Raw genomic sequence first — 17,506 nt, forward strand, 5'->3', positions numbered from 1 at the left:
GGTAATTAACACATGTTTCTTAATCTTGCTTTTATAGTTAGTCTCCAAAGCATGAAAGCCGTTTGCCAGTTGATTAAACTGTACGAATACAATAGATTCAAGGCAAGGGCAGCTCCGATGAATACGCACGCATCAAACTGCCCACTCGGTGGAAAAGTGCCTTGCCACAAATCCCCACTTGAAATACTAAGTTAAACACTTCAAATGAACCACAAGGACATGCTTTGTGGATTAACAAAGCAGTAAATCTAACTCAGTAGAATTTCATTTTCAGAGGAAGAAGCAACCATTCTTTGATCAATTCTAGGAAAAAAAATGGGATCCTATTTGAGGGTTTGGTCTAGGATCACTGCTGAGGAGGGTGGTTCAGGAAAGCCCAGCAAGGCTCCCTGATGTGGTGGTGCCCAACGGACTTGTAGCCAGGTTGCTCCTTGGTTTGACTCCAGGGCACTGTTTGTGTAGCTGCTTTGGAAGGAAGGGTATGAAGGCTGGCCTTTTCCAAAACAGGTGATCAAAGTTTAAAAAGGCCAAAGCTGAGAGTGAAGTGATGGGATAAGCAGAGCTCCATGTCCACTGGAGAGAGGGCATTCAACTTCTCAGCCCCAGGGTCAGTGGGCATAGTAGGTTAATCCTCTGCCTGCAGCGTCAGCATCCTAAATGCGCGATGGTTCTAGTCACAGCTGCTCCTCTACCGATCCAGCTCTCTGCTATGGTCTGGGAAAGCAGTAGAAGACAGCCCACGCTCTTTGGTGCCTGCACTTGTGTGGGAGACCTGGAGGAAGCTCCTGGCTTCCAATCCTGGCTCCTGGCTTCTGATCAGCCCAGCACTGGCTGTTGCTGCCATTTGGAGAGTGAATCAGTGGATGGAAGACCTTTCTGTTTCTCCCTCTCACTGTCTGTACCTCTACCTCTCAAAACAAAACAAAACAAAACAACAACAACAAAAAAAAAAAAACAAAAAAAAAAAACACACACACACACACAAAACTTCCCAGCCCCACTGTTCCCTGCTCCAACCACAATCCCCAGTATAAATTCAACCACAGCCACCAGCTCTGTGGGAGTCACCTTTTCAATGACCAAAACTCAAGGCAGCTCATGCCAGCAGCTTATCAAACACTTGCATCTGTTGCAAATGAAAACAACAAAACCAAGCTGTCTGTCTTTAGTTTTGAAAACAAACAAGCCAAAACCAAAACTCAACAGAAAAGGAGACAGCAACATCATTTTCAGACAGTGGTTAAACTTTCTAGTCCAGATAGCAGAATTCAGATGGTGCTTGTGGTCTCCAGATGTATTCTATTGCCAGACAAAAGTACTTTTCTTCTTTGATATAAGCATTAAGTAATGTTAGGTATCAGATGACATCAGCCATGGAGTTTCTCTTTAGGCTTTCTTCTTTTGGCCAGTGAAGCCATCCATTACATGGAAGATGCCCATATAGTCACATATAAGCAATCCCGTCTTGATGGGCAAGAAACTAAAGAGAATACAAGAGAGCAATTTTACTTGGTTATTATTTTCAAGAGAATCTTTAGCAGCTTAGCTGAAGTTAAAGGTGAAGTCACTCATTCACACACACATCACTGGGTCTCAGTGCTACCAGTCTCAGTGTCACCGAGCTTTGTCTGCTATACAGAAGGACACCTACTCAGAGCCTCTACAGCTCTCCTGGCTTTGTTTACAGCATTCAGTTTACTTCTCACTTCAGTTTCCAAAGTGTCACTACATTTTATTATGACTGAGGAGCAAGAAAGTCCTGTGTGGTGGGGACAGGCTTAGGGGTAGCTGAGCATGTCTGGAATCCCAGCCATCATTTGCAATGCTGGCTTAAGCAACGCACAAGCATACTTGAAAAAATTTCAGGGAAAAGTAGAACTCTAAGATCTTTCTTTTATGAAAAAATTGAACTACTTGCATAGTTTTTCATAATAATTTTCCATGAACTTTAAAAAAAACAGATTTTTAAAAATGTTTTTTTATCTCCAATTTTTAGTTTTGCCTTTCTCTCCCTCCTTCTCTTGTTTTCTCTCTCCTTCCACTCCACCTCCCTTGGGGGGTTGGAGAGAAGACAAGAGCCAGAACTCAATCCAGGTCTCCCCTGTGGGTGGCAGGGAGCTAAGTACTTGAGCCATCACTGCTGCTTCCCAGGGTCTGTATTAGCAGGAAGCTGGAGTTAAGTGGTGGATCTGGGTATTGAACCCAGGCACTCTGAGGTGGGACAAGTGTCTCAACTACTAGACTAAATGATTATGCTCTCTATGAACCTTCCAAAGATCCCTTGTACTTAGTTGTAGTCCTCAGTTTCCTTAAGTGTGCAATGAAGTCAACTATCTTTCTGGGAGGGACTATTGTGAGGGAGTAGATGCAATAGATGCAGTAGATGCAATAGATCTTCAGGCATTTGGCAAGACAAAACAAAGACTATGTCTCCTCCATCCCCACTTGCCCCTCTATAAGACATGCATGGCCATCACTCCAATGTTACAAGGCAAGCACAATAAACCTGAGACTTGTTGTAAGTGTAGGATAAAGAAAAAGATCCTGTACTTGTTCACTGGCCCTCTGTGTGTGTACCCCAAGATCTCCAGGTTGTTTATGACCCTCCCACACTATCCCCCAACTTTAGGTCTGGTCAAGTATCACCTTCCTGGTCACATGAGCACCATATTGAATTTTAATTCCCAACTTGTACCCCTCTCCCCTCCCTTTTGAGATTCCCTTTTCCCGCTTTATATTTCTTTCCAACACTATGACGATTGGGATTGCTTTTCCCTTATTTTTTGTTTGTTCCTTTCTTGATTCCCATCCTCTGAGAATATAATTCCAAGGGTATTTGTGTTGTTCATTACTCTAACCCTAGATCCTAGGATTGGGAGCACAGCATGGTGCACACACCACACTCTCTAAATGTTTTCAGAATGAATGCTTGATGGTGTGTTTCATGCATTCTCTCTTCATTGAGGTCACCTTGTGTTTTCTCCATCCTTCTCAGGAAATATCTTCTCTCTCTCAAGATGTGACCCAGAGCCAATATACTATAAAAGTAAATAAAACCTACACAATTATTGAACATGTAAAAATTCTGTGCTGTGTTCCTAAGGTCGGCATTAGTCCGATATGATAGTCTGCTATCAGGTAAGAAGTACCCACTGTATCAGGTATACATCAGCTGCCCCACAAACAAGGCATTATACTCATTTACAAGATGGGACAAATCTTGTCTCAGAATCTTAAATGAGGAAAGTGAGACCTGGAGAATGGGAGGTGTGCCGAGTCACAGACTTAGTAAACCGCAGGATCATAATCCTGGGCTTCAAATTGCTTGTCAAAGACCCTTGCCCTGTGTCACATAGCCACATCCAGACACACTGAACCCTTTGGCAATACATGAAGAGTGGGACTTTGGTTCATCATGAGAAGTAGATATAATTAGCTCATCAGAAAAGAAATTTATGTACACAGGAAGGACACTGGCTGTTAGCCATGTGGAAGACATGTGGTATAAATCTATCTTCAAAGGACTGAAGAACTGTTATTGTCAGGGATAAGGAAATCACATGTAGAGCTAGGGGCAAAGTGAGAATGACCAACAAAAAGTTAGAAGACAGGTTTCAACTCAACAGAGCAGAGTAGGTCAGTCATGGAATGTGCTTCTTTGTAAAACAGAAACGCCGGTGAGGGGAAGGACAGTCAGATGACCTGTTACAGTCTAGAAAATGGACTGAGAGAGCAGGAACCAAGCTGCTTCAGCAGTTTGGCACCACTGTCCCTGTAACTGGGCCAAAATGTCACAGGCTGCAGCTGATGAGTTCAGCAATGGAAATCCAAGGGAAAGCAGAGAAAGATGAGCAAAAATTCATTCTTATGTTTTTGAGAGGTGATTTTTCTTTCAGCATTTCACCTCAAGTTCTTTATGTTATTGCTCAAATTTATTATCTATTGCCAATTTTACTCATACCCAAATTTCTGAAGCATTTGGTTTATGGTCTGGCTTTGACTTTGGGACCCTGTACTTGAAGAAGCCTATATACAATATCTGTTCCAATGGGATTATTTTCTGATGGGCACAAAGAAAAGCATCTCTCCTATAAAAAACTCATTTCAGTCTGTCCATAGATCATTCAGGAAATCTATTTCTTTCTGACAAAATGCAATCCTGAAGATGGCAGCCAGGGCCCAACCCTATGTTTTTGACTTATAGGGAGAGATGGAACTATGCAGAGTTGGGATTATGTCAGCAAATGGGCACAATGATGGGCTCAAGAGGACTTAGAAGATTTTCCTCTTTAAAATTCATTCATGTGAGAGACATTTTAAAAATGGCTTCTGTCAGTGGGATTTGGAATGAACTGTTGCTTGACACTACAGAAATAATGAAAGCTGAGATTGTTACCTTTTTAAAAACATCATGAAGTATAAAAACTTTGGCATATACAAGTACACTCTTTCTTGCAGAATAGCATCTACTATTTTTCTGACTGCATATTCTGGTTCCAGAATTGGCAACAGAGTAGGACACCTAGGGTATGAAAAACAAATCAAAACAAAATCAAAACCCAAATTAACAAATTAATAGAACTAATTCCTTCAGGTCAGGAATAAAAATATTCTAAGACATAATCACTTATTTCTTTCCCTTCCATGTTTTGTCTATTTCTATATTTACTCTCTTTTTACCAATGTAGTAACTAGTAGTGTAACTAGAAGTTGAAATGGAAAATGATGATTCCAATGAATACAACTGATGTTTCAGTAAACATAAGAAATCATGTGAAACAAATGGTCTAAACATGGTGAAGCAAGGTGTTGAAAACCTGCTTGCTGTCTTCTTTAGAAGCAGAAGTGGGCATTGTGCTTACGATGGGCTGACCATATCCCCCTAAACCTCACAAGTTGAAACCCAATCTCCACTGTATTGTTGTCTTTGGAGGTGGAGTCTTTGGGAGGAAATGGGATCATTAGGATGGGGTGCTCAGGAATGGGATCAGTGCCCTTACAAGAACAGTTGCAAGAGAGACAATCTCTCTGTCTCTCTGTCCCCACCTCCACTCCAGCCGAAAAAGGAAACAAGAGAAAAGGTGACCATCTGCAAACCAGGTGGACGGCCCTCCCTAGACACCTGAGCTGTTGGCACTTTGAGTTTTGACTTCTGCCTTCAGAAATGTGAGAAAGAAATTTCTAATATTTGAGCCACCTAGTGTACAGTATTGTTATAGCAGCTCAAACTGACTAAGATAATGCCCCTTCAAAGGTTTTCAGACCTCCTGGATCAGGGCAGGCATGGAATAGAATTGGGCGGCACAAAGCAGCTGTGGTCAGGATAGCCTAGGAGAGGGATGAGCAGATCTCCGGCTCCAGGTGGCTACTAGTTGGGACACTCTCTTGTTAAACCATGTTCATCCAGTGTCTTTTTGTGAGAAAGAATTCTGAAACATGGTTTCAGACACAGCAGTGACTGGCAGAGCTGGAATTCAGGTCCTGCTGGGTGGACTCCAGGACCTGTGATCTGGACTAAGAAAGCTACAACAGACATAATTCTAAAACTATTTGCAAATCAGGATGAATCCTAGATAAGTATCTTTTATACAACATATATGGCAAATAGAACATTATCAAGTAGATAAGCAGTCATTCTCAAGAATATAGTTTCTTTGAAATCAAAAGGTAGACTTACCTAGTAGCACAACCTTCAAACATTCCAGTTTTTATAAAAAATGGGCATACAATTGTGGTTTTGATTCCCTCTTGGTTTTGGGCAAAAGTCTCTATAAATACAGATTCTGCAAAACCGTAAGCTGCAAATTTACTTGCACAATAATCTGAAAAAGACAGACATTACTAATGTATAATGGTACTTCAAAAATTTGTGGGAAAATCAGAATAAAAATATGTTTAGTTTGGTGCCAAAAAATTGGGAATCCATGCACAGTTTTTTCACAGTAGGCATTTTCCATGGATTTTTTGAAGACCCCTCATTTACCCTAAGGTCTTTTTTTTTTTTTTTTAAGATTTATTTATTTATTTGAAAGAGTTACACAGAGAGAGAAGGTGAGGCAGGCAGAGAGAGAGAGAGAGAGAGAGAGAGAGAGAGAGAAGTCTTTCATCCGCTAGTTCACTCCCCAACTGGCTGCAACTGCCAGAGCTGGGCTGATACGAAACCAGGAGACAGAAGCTTCCTCCAGGTCTTCCCATGTGGGTATAGGGGCGCAAGGACTTGGGCCATTTTCTACTGCTTTCCCAGGCCATAGAAGGGAGCAGGAATGGAAGTGGAGCAGCTGGGACTTGAACCAGCACCCATCTGGGATGCTGGCACTGCAGGCTTTACCTGCTATGCCACAGGGCTGGCCACTACCCTAAGGTCTTCAAATGGCATTACATTAAGATTGACTTATAACACTAATCACCAATGAAGAATGTGACAACAATGTCAGAGTTGTTCTTTTATATTTTCTTGGTCTACTTTCACTGGAAGAGGTGATGAGTGAGTGGGAAGGTTCAAGGTCAATTGAAGGTCAGTTGCTAATGACCAAGTAGATTCCAAGATTAGAAGGGTGACAGGATGCTCCCCAAGGCCACACTAATAGACTGTGCTTACATGTTAGTGAACTGCCAGATCCTGTGCTCACAGTTACAGGGGCCACAAGATGTGCATCCAGTTCCTGCCCTGAAGAGCTTCAACTCTACTGGGGCAGGAGGTCATACAAGAGATAAAACAGCAGGTAACATAGGAATCTAGGCTAGAGAGGTCAGCACAGGTCGTGATACTCAGATCAAGTTTGCTTCCAACTATAACTTTTTCTTTTACTACCAGAAGAACAAAGCACCTGTTAGCTTCTACCACTACCTCTGAAAGACCTTGAAGATGCAAGGGTAGTGGAAAGTAGCCTTTATGTCCATTTTGAGCTTCCCGCCCTTAATCACATTTGCTTTAAGAAAAGATCTGAATATTCAATTTGCTGAGCAAAAAAGATTTGGAGGAGAAATGGGGTTTAGGTGGACTAATAATTCTCTGACTCCCACAGTCAGATGAGGCATGTTCACCTGTTGTGTTGCGACATAGCTATCACAACTGGCAAGCTCCAAATAACAAGTGCCAGGTGTGGGTCAGCCCCAGTACTGCCCAAGACAGTGGGAAAAAGGCTGAGGGGATGGAAGGGGTGAGGAAGAATCTAGAACACCTTCCTGGATTATCTGAGGCATCTGGGATAAACGCGGCTCACAGTGCCCCCAGCTCAAGATTCTGATGAGCAGCCAGGACCAGGGAATCTGTAGTCTCAATTAGTGCCCCCTGGTGGTTATGATGCAGGGTAGCTAATACTATGGGAAATTTTGATAAGCTTACTCTTGTTTGTCAGGTGAACCGTGGGTAGGAAAGTCTCATATAAGAAGATAGGGATACTGCATTAGAAAAGGGATCAGCGGGGACTGTAAACGTGCCTGTATGACTCCAAGGCACATGGCTTATCAGACATCTCAGAGAAAGGAAATATTAACACCTGAAGAATTCTAAGGATAGAAGAACGGAAGGCCAGTGTCCATAGAGTATAGATTGGTAATATGTTAGGTGGCTTTTTATTCTAAAAAACTTATTCATGTAACTTAGACATACTGAGCTAATATGAGTTTTAGCTCAAAGGCATCAGGAAGCACCCAATGGCAAACTATTTCAAACTACCTCAGAGATCTGTGTAAGCCAGGACACAGGACAACTGCTCTAGTGGACACCCTGGGAGGTAAGGACAAGGGTTCTCCTCCTCCTAGAGCGAGATACTGAGTTGGGCTTCCTAGGCAGAGGATCTTGGTGCAGCTCTGTGTCACTCTGTGCTATTGCCACTCAGATGAGTGCTGCAAGGGAAACAACAATGACCACTACTTCCTGCAAGGCCATCAACCAGTGCAACAGCAGAGAGGCCAATTCTAGGTTTCTTGGGGTGAAGAAACTTTCTCCAACTCACAGCAGGGAAGACCACTTAATGGGAACTTTAGGAGAAGACAAGGTGGTTATCTGTATCACCCTGGTAACAATGCGAGGGGAATTTTGGGGAACAGAGGCTGTGTTGATTACTTCTTCCAAAAACATTATCAGTGAGGTGGGAATATCTTTCTCTCCTCTAATTTTTTTTCAAAAAATTATTTCAGGGGAAGAGAGAGAGAGAGAGAGAGAGCGAGAGTGCGCGCTAACTCCCATTCCCCAAATGCCTACAATGGCTGGGAGCCTGGAGCCAGGAACTTAATCCAGGTCTCCCACAAGGTTGGCAGGAATCCAATTACTTGAGCCATCACTGCTGCTTCTCAGGTTTCCATGAGCAAGAAGCTGGAAAGAGGAGCCAGAGGTGGGACCTTAGCCCAAGCACTCTGAAATGGGACATAGGTGTCTTAACTACTAGGCCAAATGCCCATCTTTGTCTTCTTTAAACCGAGGGATTGTAAAAGATCTAGTGATTCCTAAGTGCGTACTTCAACTTCATGTAAGCAATTTTGCTTACATGAATTCTGCCTCCCAAAGAAGTTCTTAACTGCTTATTATATAGACTAAACCTCTCCATTTATCATTCTTTAGTCACTTGTGATTATTTAGAGCTGTGATATAAATTAAGGTTGTAAGGAAGTTTGCAACTGTAAAATATTCTATTTCTCTTACCTGCTAGCCCATTTACTCCAACTAATCCAGCTGAACTTGAAATGCAAACCAAATGTCCATGGTTATTAGCAATCATAGCAGGTAGAAAGGCTTTATAAGTCTAAGAAGAGCAAAGGAAAAATTTCAACATTTAATACTGCATTGTAGATTTTTTTTTCAGATGTTTATATATGATTAGTGTAATAAAAATTTTTTTTCAGCTCATAAAAATATCTGAAATGTCATACTGGGGTATAAAAACTCAAACATCTGGAAAGTAACTATGTCAACCTGTTACATCAATATTTTCTTATGGCAATTCCTACGTTATTAAAAAATAACTTTTTTTTTTTTTTGCTCCTGATTTTTAACAACACAACATTAAAACAATAATGAGAGGAGAATGGGAGAATCTTAGCTATGGCAGCTACAATCCAAACCTGTTGACAAGCACCGAAGACTGGAATTGTTTCGATTTCTGCTGCCTTTCCTCCCTTAAGTTTGAATTTCAAATGCACTGCGAACGTTGGTCACAGGACATGCTGCTGTTGGCTTCCATTGAAAAAGAGCACTTTGTTTTAAATTCATGTCCACCTCTCTGAATAATGCTCTTGTAATTTTATTTCATTTCATAAAACAGACGATCTGTTAGAAAGCGGCAGGGTGCACTGGCTCACAGCACTGTAGAACTGCTTCACCTTTGACCCGGACCTGGGGAAGGAAGGTGCAGGGCAGCCACCCTGTTTGATCATCACACACTGTACATGCGTGCTGAGGCTTCACGCCAGACCCTGCAACAGCGCACAATTAAACTGAAGATACAGAAGAGAGAAAGGAGCTTTTGGCTAAGATGTCTTCTGCAACAAACAAGGAATTCATCACCTCCAACGACCACACGGAGGTAGGGAAAGAGCTCGCTCATGAAGGTCAAAGATCCTTGATTTGCCTCCATTGCAGCACCTTTCAGAGAGAAACTAACACGTAGAGAAAGAAAACAGTGTGGCAGGATAAGATGTTTCCTGCTTTTGTGGTCTTCCATGAGCCAGCACACTTCCTGGGCTCCTGGCTATCCCACGGCTCTCTGTGCTTGGCAGTGCACAGGTGCTCAAAGAACTTGTCCAGAAAGCATGAAGAGAGTGAGAGCCCAGAATGGAGTGGTGGGGTACCGGATTTAGGGGAGAACCAGAAGAGGAGGAAGAAGAGACTATGAAGGGAGCAGGGAGTGGGACAGGTAGGAAGACAGTAGTAAAACAGAAGCCACAAGAATGAGATGTTTAAGGGGATTACGGTCTTCACTCTAACTACAAATACGTTATTATATATTTACATAATATTATATGTGATTAGACTACAAAAAGCTTATGGGAAATGGACTTAAAGTTTATTTTGGTATATCAGTTTTTCAAGTTTTCAAATGTTTTTTTCACAATGCACATGTTTTGTGAATTTCCTGAAGACTCCTCATATAGAATATATTATATATTAACTATATGTTGTTAGAATAAAAATGAGCCATGCAATGTATATGTCTATATGTATGTATTATATATATAAAGTACAAGGCAGAAGGACATTTGAAACAAGAGAAATCATTTGCAGTAATTCTATAGCAGCTTGGTGTCCACCAAGTTCTGACTCTTTCCTTTTTTTTCCTCCCCAAAAGTATGCAGAACATGGAGAATACCACTTATTAACATTACACTCTTGGTGAAAGTAGGGGACATAAGATCTCTAAGCGTCAAATCACATTAGAAGGCTGCTGAAGGACAGCTGGGTGGGAAAGGGAAGAAGAGAATGGAGAGGGAGCTCTCAACTGCCAGCAATCACGCTCAGAAGGCAACAGCTTTCCTTGCCTGAGGACTGATGAGCTGTGAGTAGGGCTAGAATCACAGAGGTCAGAATCTGGGAGAGGCAGTAGCAGGGCGCATGCAGGGCATGGGGAGGCCTGAGAAGGCTGGTCTCGGCAAAGGCCAGCAAGCACAGCTTCTGGAAGTGGGTGCATCACTTTAGAAGGCAGGTTGTGCCTTGGTGGTGGTATCACACGGTGACCAGGGTTACTGGAGGAAATTCTCTTGTCTCCAGTTAGGAAAGTATGGTTGTGGATTGGCCAGCCCTCATTAATGCTTGCTTTAAAAAAATTTTTTTTCTAAAAAAATAAAAATCCATTTATTTTTAAAAGGGAGAGAGAGAGAGAGAGAGACAGACAGACAGAGAGAGAGAGGTCGGTTTTCCTTTTGTTGGTTCATACCCCAGATGCCTCAAATAGCCAGAGCTGGGCTGGCTGAGGCCAGGAGCCTGGAACTCAGTACAAGTCTCCAATATGGGTGGCAGGGACTCAAGTAGTATGTCTCCTAGCATGCATAATGCTTGCTTTTCTATTAGTGCTCCCTTTCATTAGTCAAAATGGTTCAGCTGAGGCAATGATAAAGCCACCCTGCTTTATCAAAACTGCAGGGACTTCCTGTACAGCCTTGATGCAGCAAGTCTTCAGTTCTGCAATCCCTGGTCTCATTGAGCTGTGTAAGAAACATGGGAAGAGCTTGCACAGTCCCCAGCCTTTGCAGACTAGCAGTAAACTGCAGTATGACAGCAAGGCAGCTCTGTCTTCAGTGTTCACTGAACAGAGGTTCCAGCAGATGCAGCCTAAGTGTGATCAGGAGAGCAGAACTGGGAAGACCAGGACAAGTCCAAAGCTGAGATGTCTGGGCTTCATTCAGGGATAATCATAACGTGAAGGGGTAAGGGGAAAGTACTTCTAAATATGAGAGTCACTTTAAATTTTTTTTAAGGAGAGATAATTACCCACAAATGTGCTTTGAAATTCACATCAAATGACTTTTCCATATGCTCATCTGGGCATTCGAGGAAGGTTTTGCCTGTTACGATTCCGGCATTGTTGATTAGGATGGAAACATCGCCAACCTCTTTTTTAACCTGAGTTGAAAAACAAGAGCAACATCACTAATGCAGCAATTTCTTATATGGTCTAGGTTTTGTTTTCCCGTAGTCATAAATTTATAAATCCTTAACTCAGACTGTGTTTATGAACTCTAAAAACAAAGTCTGCTTATCTCTTGCACTATCTACATTGCACTAGAGAGCCAATTCTGATGGCTTTTTTCTCATTGTTTCCTCTCTCGATTAAGATGGTTCCAATGCTGAAATGCTACTTCCCTTCCACAATGAGAGCCATTCTTATCCTAAGTGATTTGTAACTTAGTTCTGCACTGAGTAAATAGCATTTATTTTCTCATTTGTTTTTAATTTTACTTATTTTAATTTTTTTTTTTTTTGACAGGCAGAGTGGACAGTGAGAGAGAGAGACAGAGAGAAAGGTCTTCCTTTTGCCGTTGGTTCACCCTCCAGTGGCTGCCATGGCCGGCGCATCACGCTGATCCGATGGCAGGAGCCAGGTACTTATCCTGGTCTCCCATGGGGTGCAGGGCCCAAGCACTTGGGCCATCCTCCACTGCACTCCCTGGCCACAGCAGAGAGCTGGCCTGGAAGAGGGGCAACCAGGACAGAATCCGGCACCCCAACTGGGACTAGAACCCGGTGTGCCGGCACCACAAGGCGGAGGACTAGCCTAGTGAGCCGCGGCGCCGGCCTTATTTTAATTTTTTTGACAGAGAGCTTTTCCATCCACTGTTGGACTCCTGGTTCAAATGCTTGCAATAGCTAGACCTGGGAAGAAGTTCAAGCCAGGACTTGGGAACCCAGGTCTCTCCACATGTCTGCACTGGCAGGATGCTGCAGTTAGCACTTGGAGCTGGGGATTGAACCCAGGTACTCTGACTGGGACATGGGCATCTTAACTGGTAGGCTAAATGCCCACTCCTAGTGGCATATCATCTTATTCAATGCAAAGGGACATGAGCATAGCTCCACTATAGCCAGATATCACATAGACCAGGATCTAGCCCACCTGGAGATGGGGGTAACATAGGAAATGAACTGAAGAAGCAGACCCACACATATTTTACCAAAAAAGCACAGATTAGAATCTGCCTGCCTGTCCTGTTTGCCCAGACTGGTTGGTTTTCTTCCCTCTACCTCCCATTTTGATGCATAAGAACTAGGAGGGGTGGGTCCTAGAAGATCCTGTTTGCTGCTGGGATATCCACTGGCCAGAGCAGGCATTCAATCATTTTTAACCAGAAAACAAAACTTGTAGGTGTAACACTGGAGCCTTTCCCATCTCACAGACCTTCAGCCTGCCACCTTGGCTCTTGTGTGGGGTGTGGGCACAGGCTTTCTTGGCACTGATGACAGGAGGTGGGACTGTCCCTGCACTGTCCCGTGGGTTCTGAATTTCATCACTGTAAATTTAGACCACACAGCTGTAAGATCAGCTGCAGCTAGGAAGGGTAGTCCCAGTGTAAGCTGTGTGAGCTTGTCAGGTTTGCTCTCGAGGCCGTACTGGGTGGCTTGTGATGTGCAGATGATAGGAAGAGAGCTGTAAGGTGGAAAGACAAAATTGCAAGCCAAAAACTCACCTGCCCATGATGGGCAAACCTTTCCACTAGCAAGTGAGCTATGCAGTAGCCCAGGGATCCCAGTTGAATCAGAAGCTATGGAAGAATTTTACAACACAGGTGCATTGCTTGTTGCAGGTTCATCTCGGTTCTTCCTTCTCCTAAAGCAGGCAGGCACAAAGTGGCCCAGCAGACAGATGTTGGTGTATGAAAGCCAATGTGAGGGTAGGGAAGTCCTTAGGGGGCCAAGGCTGTGCCTCCATGAACTAAGAACACCCTTGCTGTCACATATTGGTGGCTTAGCCTCCAGAATACTTTCTTTATATGTGCATCAGTATAATCACCAAAGATGCTAATGTGGTAATAATCTTTAAGATGAGTAACATCCTCTGGCTTTCTTATGACTCCTTAAAAGAAACACGCTTTCAAATGAAAGCCATGGGGGAGCAGTGGACATAGCCTGGATTGAAAATCAGACTCAATATGACTGCAAATCCTGGCTGGGTCATGCACTAGCTTTGTGACCTAGGGAAGGCTATTTAGTGTCTCTCTGCCTTGGTTTGTTCATCCTCAAAGGATGACATGGCCACTGATGCTTATTCTTATCCTGTAACAGGAGTCAGTACAGGCACTGGAGTGTGGTAGTTCAGAGTCAACCAACTCAAGTCCAAGCTGTAGTTCTGCTACTTATCAGTTGTAAGCCACACACCTGCCTGAATCTTCAGTTTCCTTTGTTTCTGAAAGGGGGATAAGAATGGGCTTTATAGAATTATTATCTAATACATACAGCATACTAACAGCATCTTGAGCTCAGAAATCCTAATTGCCTCTCCCCCTCCCCACCAATATTTTTAAAATGAAAGAGATACTGGAGACAGACATATAGGCACTGAGAAAGGCAAATGAGCACAAAATTGACACACATCCTAGTATTGACTTAGGGTGCTGACAACCCACAAAAAATGGTAAGCCCCCCCCCTCCATTTACCTGATCGGCCACTCTGTATACATCTTCCCTCTGGCTGCAGTCACAGGTATAGGCGTGTACTTTCGTGGCTCCAGCATTCAGAGCCATTTGGCATGTCTCCTCATTCCCCTCCTTGTTGACATCCCAGAGAACAAGCACAGAGCCCAGGCGGGCAAACTGCAAGGCGAGGAGCCTTCCGAGTCCACTGCCCGCACCTGTTATGAGGACGATCTCACCAGCGACGTTCTTTCGCGGCCTTGGGATTATGGCTAAAACCATACCCTCCAGAATGCTCAACAGTGACCTTCCCAAGAAAACAAGAAACTCCTTTGCTGATTTCAGGTTGGAAGACATGTTCTGGCTGACACCTATGAAAAGAGATGGAATGTTTGCTTCCTATACGGAGCTCTGAGTTTCTGGAAGAGCTGAAGTAACTGAGAAACCTGATTGAAACATCTGACTTGGGAGCAGGCTTTGACCTCAGAATGGGGGAGGAACCCAACAGGTTAATATCTGCTTCTCTTTTTTATGTGGCTGCCTACCTGCAGGCCTGCTATGTCTTGTACATTCAGAAATGTATGTGAGCCAGGCACTGTAGCTCCCATACCAGCTTTAACCCAAAGGGTAAGCTCATTATTTCTTCCTAATCAGTGGTCATTCATAATAATCATAAATCCTGTTGGATGATTTTATGTTCAAAGACTTGGCCACACTGCAATGTTTATGACATATCTGCTAATTTCTGCTTTTATTTTTGTCTCCTTTTAGATTTCTCTGTTCTCATTTTGTCTTGGTGTCCTTTAACTTTGCATTGCTATGCCGAATCTCAGATCCCAGAGGGAAATGTAAATTTCTATTTGCACAAAGTATTTGAGAAGTGTTTTGAACATTTTCCAATGGCATTGCAGGCAATAACACACTAAGGGACTTCAAATGCATCATTGCAAAATTGGAATAAAGACATTTATTTTCATACCGAAAAAAAAAATCGTGAAATCCATGCTATGTCATGATACATATTTCCTTCCAAAAGCATTTGTTCACATTAAATGAATCTTCTACATGTGGCTTCAAGCCAGCTGCCTGGGGATTTCACTTCCCTACTACTTTGCAGTGGCCCAAGAAGAACAGAGAAAAGGGTTCACAGTACAGTACAGCAGGCCCCGAAGCCTGTGGGTATGAGGAAAGATGCCCTTGAATCCATACTTTCTAGGATCCAGGTAGGGCATGTTTCTGACCTGGCCACTCACAGGGGTACTGATTGCTCCCACCCATGAGTCAAGACTGGCAGTTTCTCTGAGGACTTGGCAAACTAGGACTAACATTTTCCAGGAACATTTTGAAGTACCCTCATATGTCCATTCCCCAAGTCCGGAGGACCCCTTGCCACCAGCTCCACATTACTTATGGGACTGAGGTGAGACAGATCTGGACTCTTGCCTTGCCCTGCCCAGCAGGGAAAGGCTATGGCAGGCTACTTAGCATCTGTGGGTCTTCTCTCCCAGTCCTGCAACATAGGGTACTTTTGCAGATGCAATGAGAATGTTCCATGCTTGACTATCGTGCCTAGCTTCCACTAAGCACCTTTTAGAGGTTGATGCATTTCTCAGATTCATAGGATGGCTCCCCAAGTAGACACTCAGGTCTGCTGAATGAATCAAAGGCCTCCCCTTGACTGATAGCTCCTGCTGTCAGTCACACACATTTTAGTGAAAACGAGCTTACAAGATGCTTTACTGGGGCCGGCGCTGTGGCACAGTAGGTTAATCCTCTGCTTCCCGCGTCGGCATCCCATATGGGCGCCAGTTCTAGTCCTGGCTGCTCCTCTTCCGATCCAGCTCTCTGCTGTGGCCTGGGAAAGCAGTGGAAGATGGCCCAAGTTCTTGGGCCCCTGCACCCGCATGGGAGACTGGGAGGAAGCACCTGGCTCCTGGTTTTGGATCGGTGCAGCTCTGGCCATTGCGGCACATTACATTTAATCAGGCAGAAGACTTTTTTGGCGTCTCCCTTCCGTGGTCTAGGAGGTCCAAAGGCTGAGCTAAACTGAGTTCATTTTAGGCCGGCGCCTTCTTCCTCCACCACGGTGCAGCGGCAGGTCTGCCCTGCCTGGTCCCAGGGGTCAGGTAAAGGAATAGACAGATTGTTGAACAGCTTTGGCTGAAAGGGGAGAACTGGGGGCGTTGGGGCAAGGAAAGGGAGATTCTCTGAACAACAGACAGCAGGGAACTTGGGCCGCAGAAGCGACCAGGCAGGCACCACGTCCTCTGCTCGCGATGTGGAGGGAGCTGGCAGCTCACCCCTCAGGGAAGGGGAGGTCGGGGTTTGTACCAGCTTAGGGAACCTGGGCCTCGGGGACGCCAGAGCTGCACACTCCCCGGCCGTGGGCGTTCTCTCCAGCTTGCCACAACCCCAGGCTCGCCCCTGGCCCGGCTGTAGCTCGCGGATCCGCGCCCCTCGGGCGTGTTCCCGTCTACATCAGAGCATAAGGTGACCTCGCACAACCCCTGCCCGGGCGCGAAGCCAGCCGGCGCCACCTCCTTGGGGAGCCAGCGCAGGGGTCTTTGATCTCGGCCACTCACCCCAGAAACGCTGCCCTTGCTGTCCGCCGAGAAGCCGGCCTCGTCCTCCCCACGCACCCGCGTCCCCGCCTCACAGTTCGGCGAAGTTCAGGTGTTTATCCCGCCGCCGGCCGGAGCCCAGGTCCAAGGGCGGGACTGCCGCGCCCGCGCCGGGGGTGGGGCCGCCTGCGCCGGGGGTGGGGCGCCTGCACTGCTTTCTTCTTTTCCGGAGCTGGGAGATTTAGGAGCTGGAAATCCGGTCGTAGAGCCAGGGCGCGCAAGTCGGGACTTCTCGTAAGTTTAACATATCTGATGCCCAGGCTGCACCCTGGATCATGAAGTCAGAATTTCTGGGTCGGAAGGGGCCCAGGCGTCTGCATTAAAATATGTTCCCCAGGTGTTTGCAGAGCAGGACCCTTAGATTGGGAAGCTTAGCGTTAGAGAGAAAAGAGGAGGCAGCTGCGGAGATCATGCTGGGGAGGGGCCTGGCGGAGCCTCTGCAGCCTGCAGCACCCGGCCCGACTTCTCTAGAGAGTCTGGTGGCTCCTCTTGGGATCCAAAGTCAACAGTTTTCCCGCCGAGCGGAGGTAAACCGTGTGGGCGTGGGCGTGGGTGTCGGCTTGGGAGCCGCCGGGGAGGCGGTGGCTGCTGGCTGGTGGCCAGGGGGAAGAGGGCGAGGGAGAAATTTGTTCTGACAAGAGTAAGTTGGGAAATAAAAATCGAATAAGAGTCAGCGGTGCTTGGCGACGCAACCTGTTTTTATTGAACATCTCTGCGTGGCAAGATTCTGACGACATAGCAATGATACATCTGTCAAGAGAAGACAAAGGTAAGTAACATCCGTAAATAAAAATAGCAAATGATCTATAAGCAGAAGTCCCCG

The 17,506-nt window shown here is 44.9% G+C and overlaps 1 protein-coding gene and 1 long non-coding RNA gene across 9 annotated transcripts in view; one reads left to right on the forward strand and one right to left on the reverse strand.

Moving 5' to 3' along the window:
• Nucleotides 1-1,153: 1,153 nt before the first annotated feature.
• SDR16C5 (short chain dehydrogenase/reductase family 16C member 5) lies at nucleotides 1,154-16,780 on the reverse strand. Its single transcript, XM_002710486.5, has 7 exons — nucleotides 16,645-16,780; nucleotides 14,087-14,433; nucleotides 11,426-11,557; nucleotides 8,645-8,744; nucleotides 5,678-5,822; nucleotides 4,397-4,522; nucleotides 1,154-1,480 (listed from the first exon to the last, which is right to left on the reverse strand). The coding sequence occupies exons 2-7, from the start codon at nucleotides 14,417-14,419 to the stop codon at nucleotides 1,387-1,389; spliced, it is 930 nt and encodes a 309-aa protein (XP_002710532.1). The 5' UTR covers nucleotides 14,420-14,433; nucleotides 16,645-16,780; the 3' UTR covers nucleotides 1,154-1,386.
• A 229-nt stretch (nucleotides 16,781-17,009) lies between these two features.
• Nucleotides 17,010-17,506, forward strand: part of LOC103348026 (uncharacterized) — a 112,116-nt gene continuing 111,619 nt past the window's right edge. For 7 of the 8 annotated variants that reach the window (XR_011390001.1, XR_011390002.1, XR_011390003.1 and 4 more), the window contains exon 1: nucleotides 17,010-17,210. This is a non-coding gene — a long non-coding RNA (uncharacterized lncRNA). The remainder of the gene's footprint in view (nucleotides 17,211-17,506) is intronic. The other variant, XR_011390008.1, reaches the window with a different exon arrangement.

Source organism: Oryctolagus cuniculus, chromosome 6, assembly GCF_964237555.1.
Source record: "Oryctolagus cuniculus chromosome 6, mOryCun1.1, whole genome shotgun sequence".
In the NCBI taxonomy this organism is placed as follows: Eukaryota; Metazoa; Chordata; class Mammalia; order Lagomorpha; family Leporidae; genus Oryctolagus; species Oryctolagus cuniculus.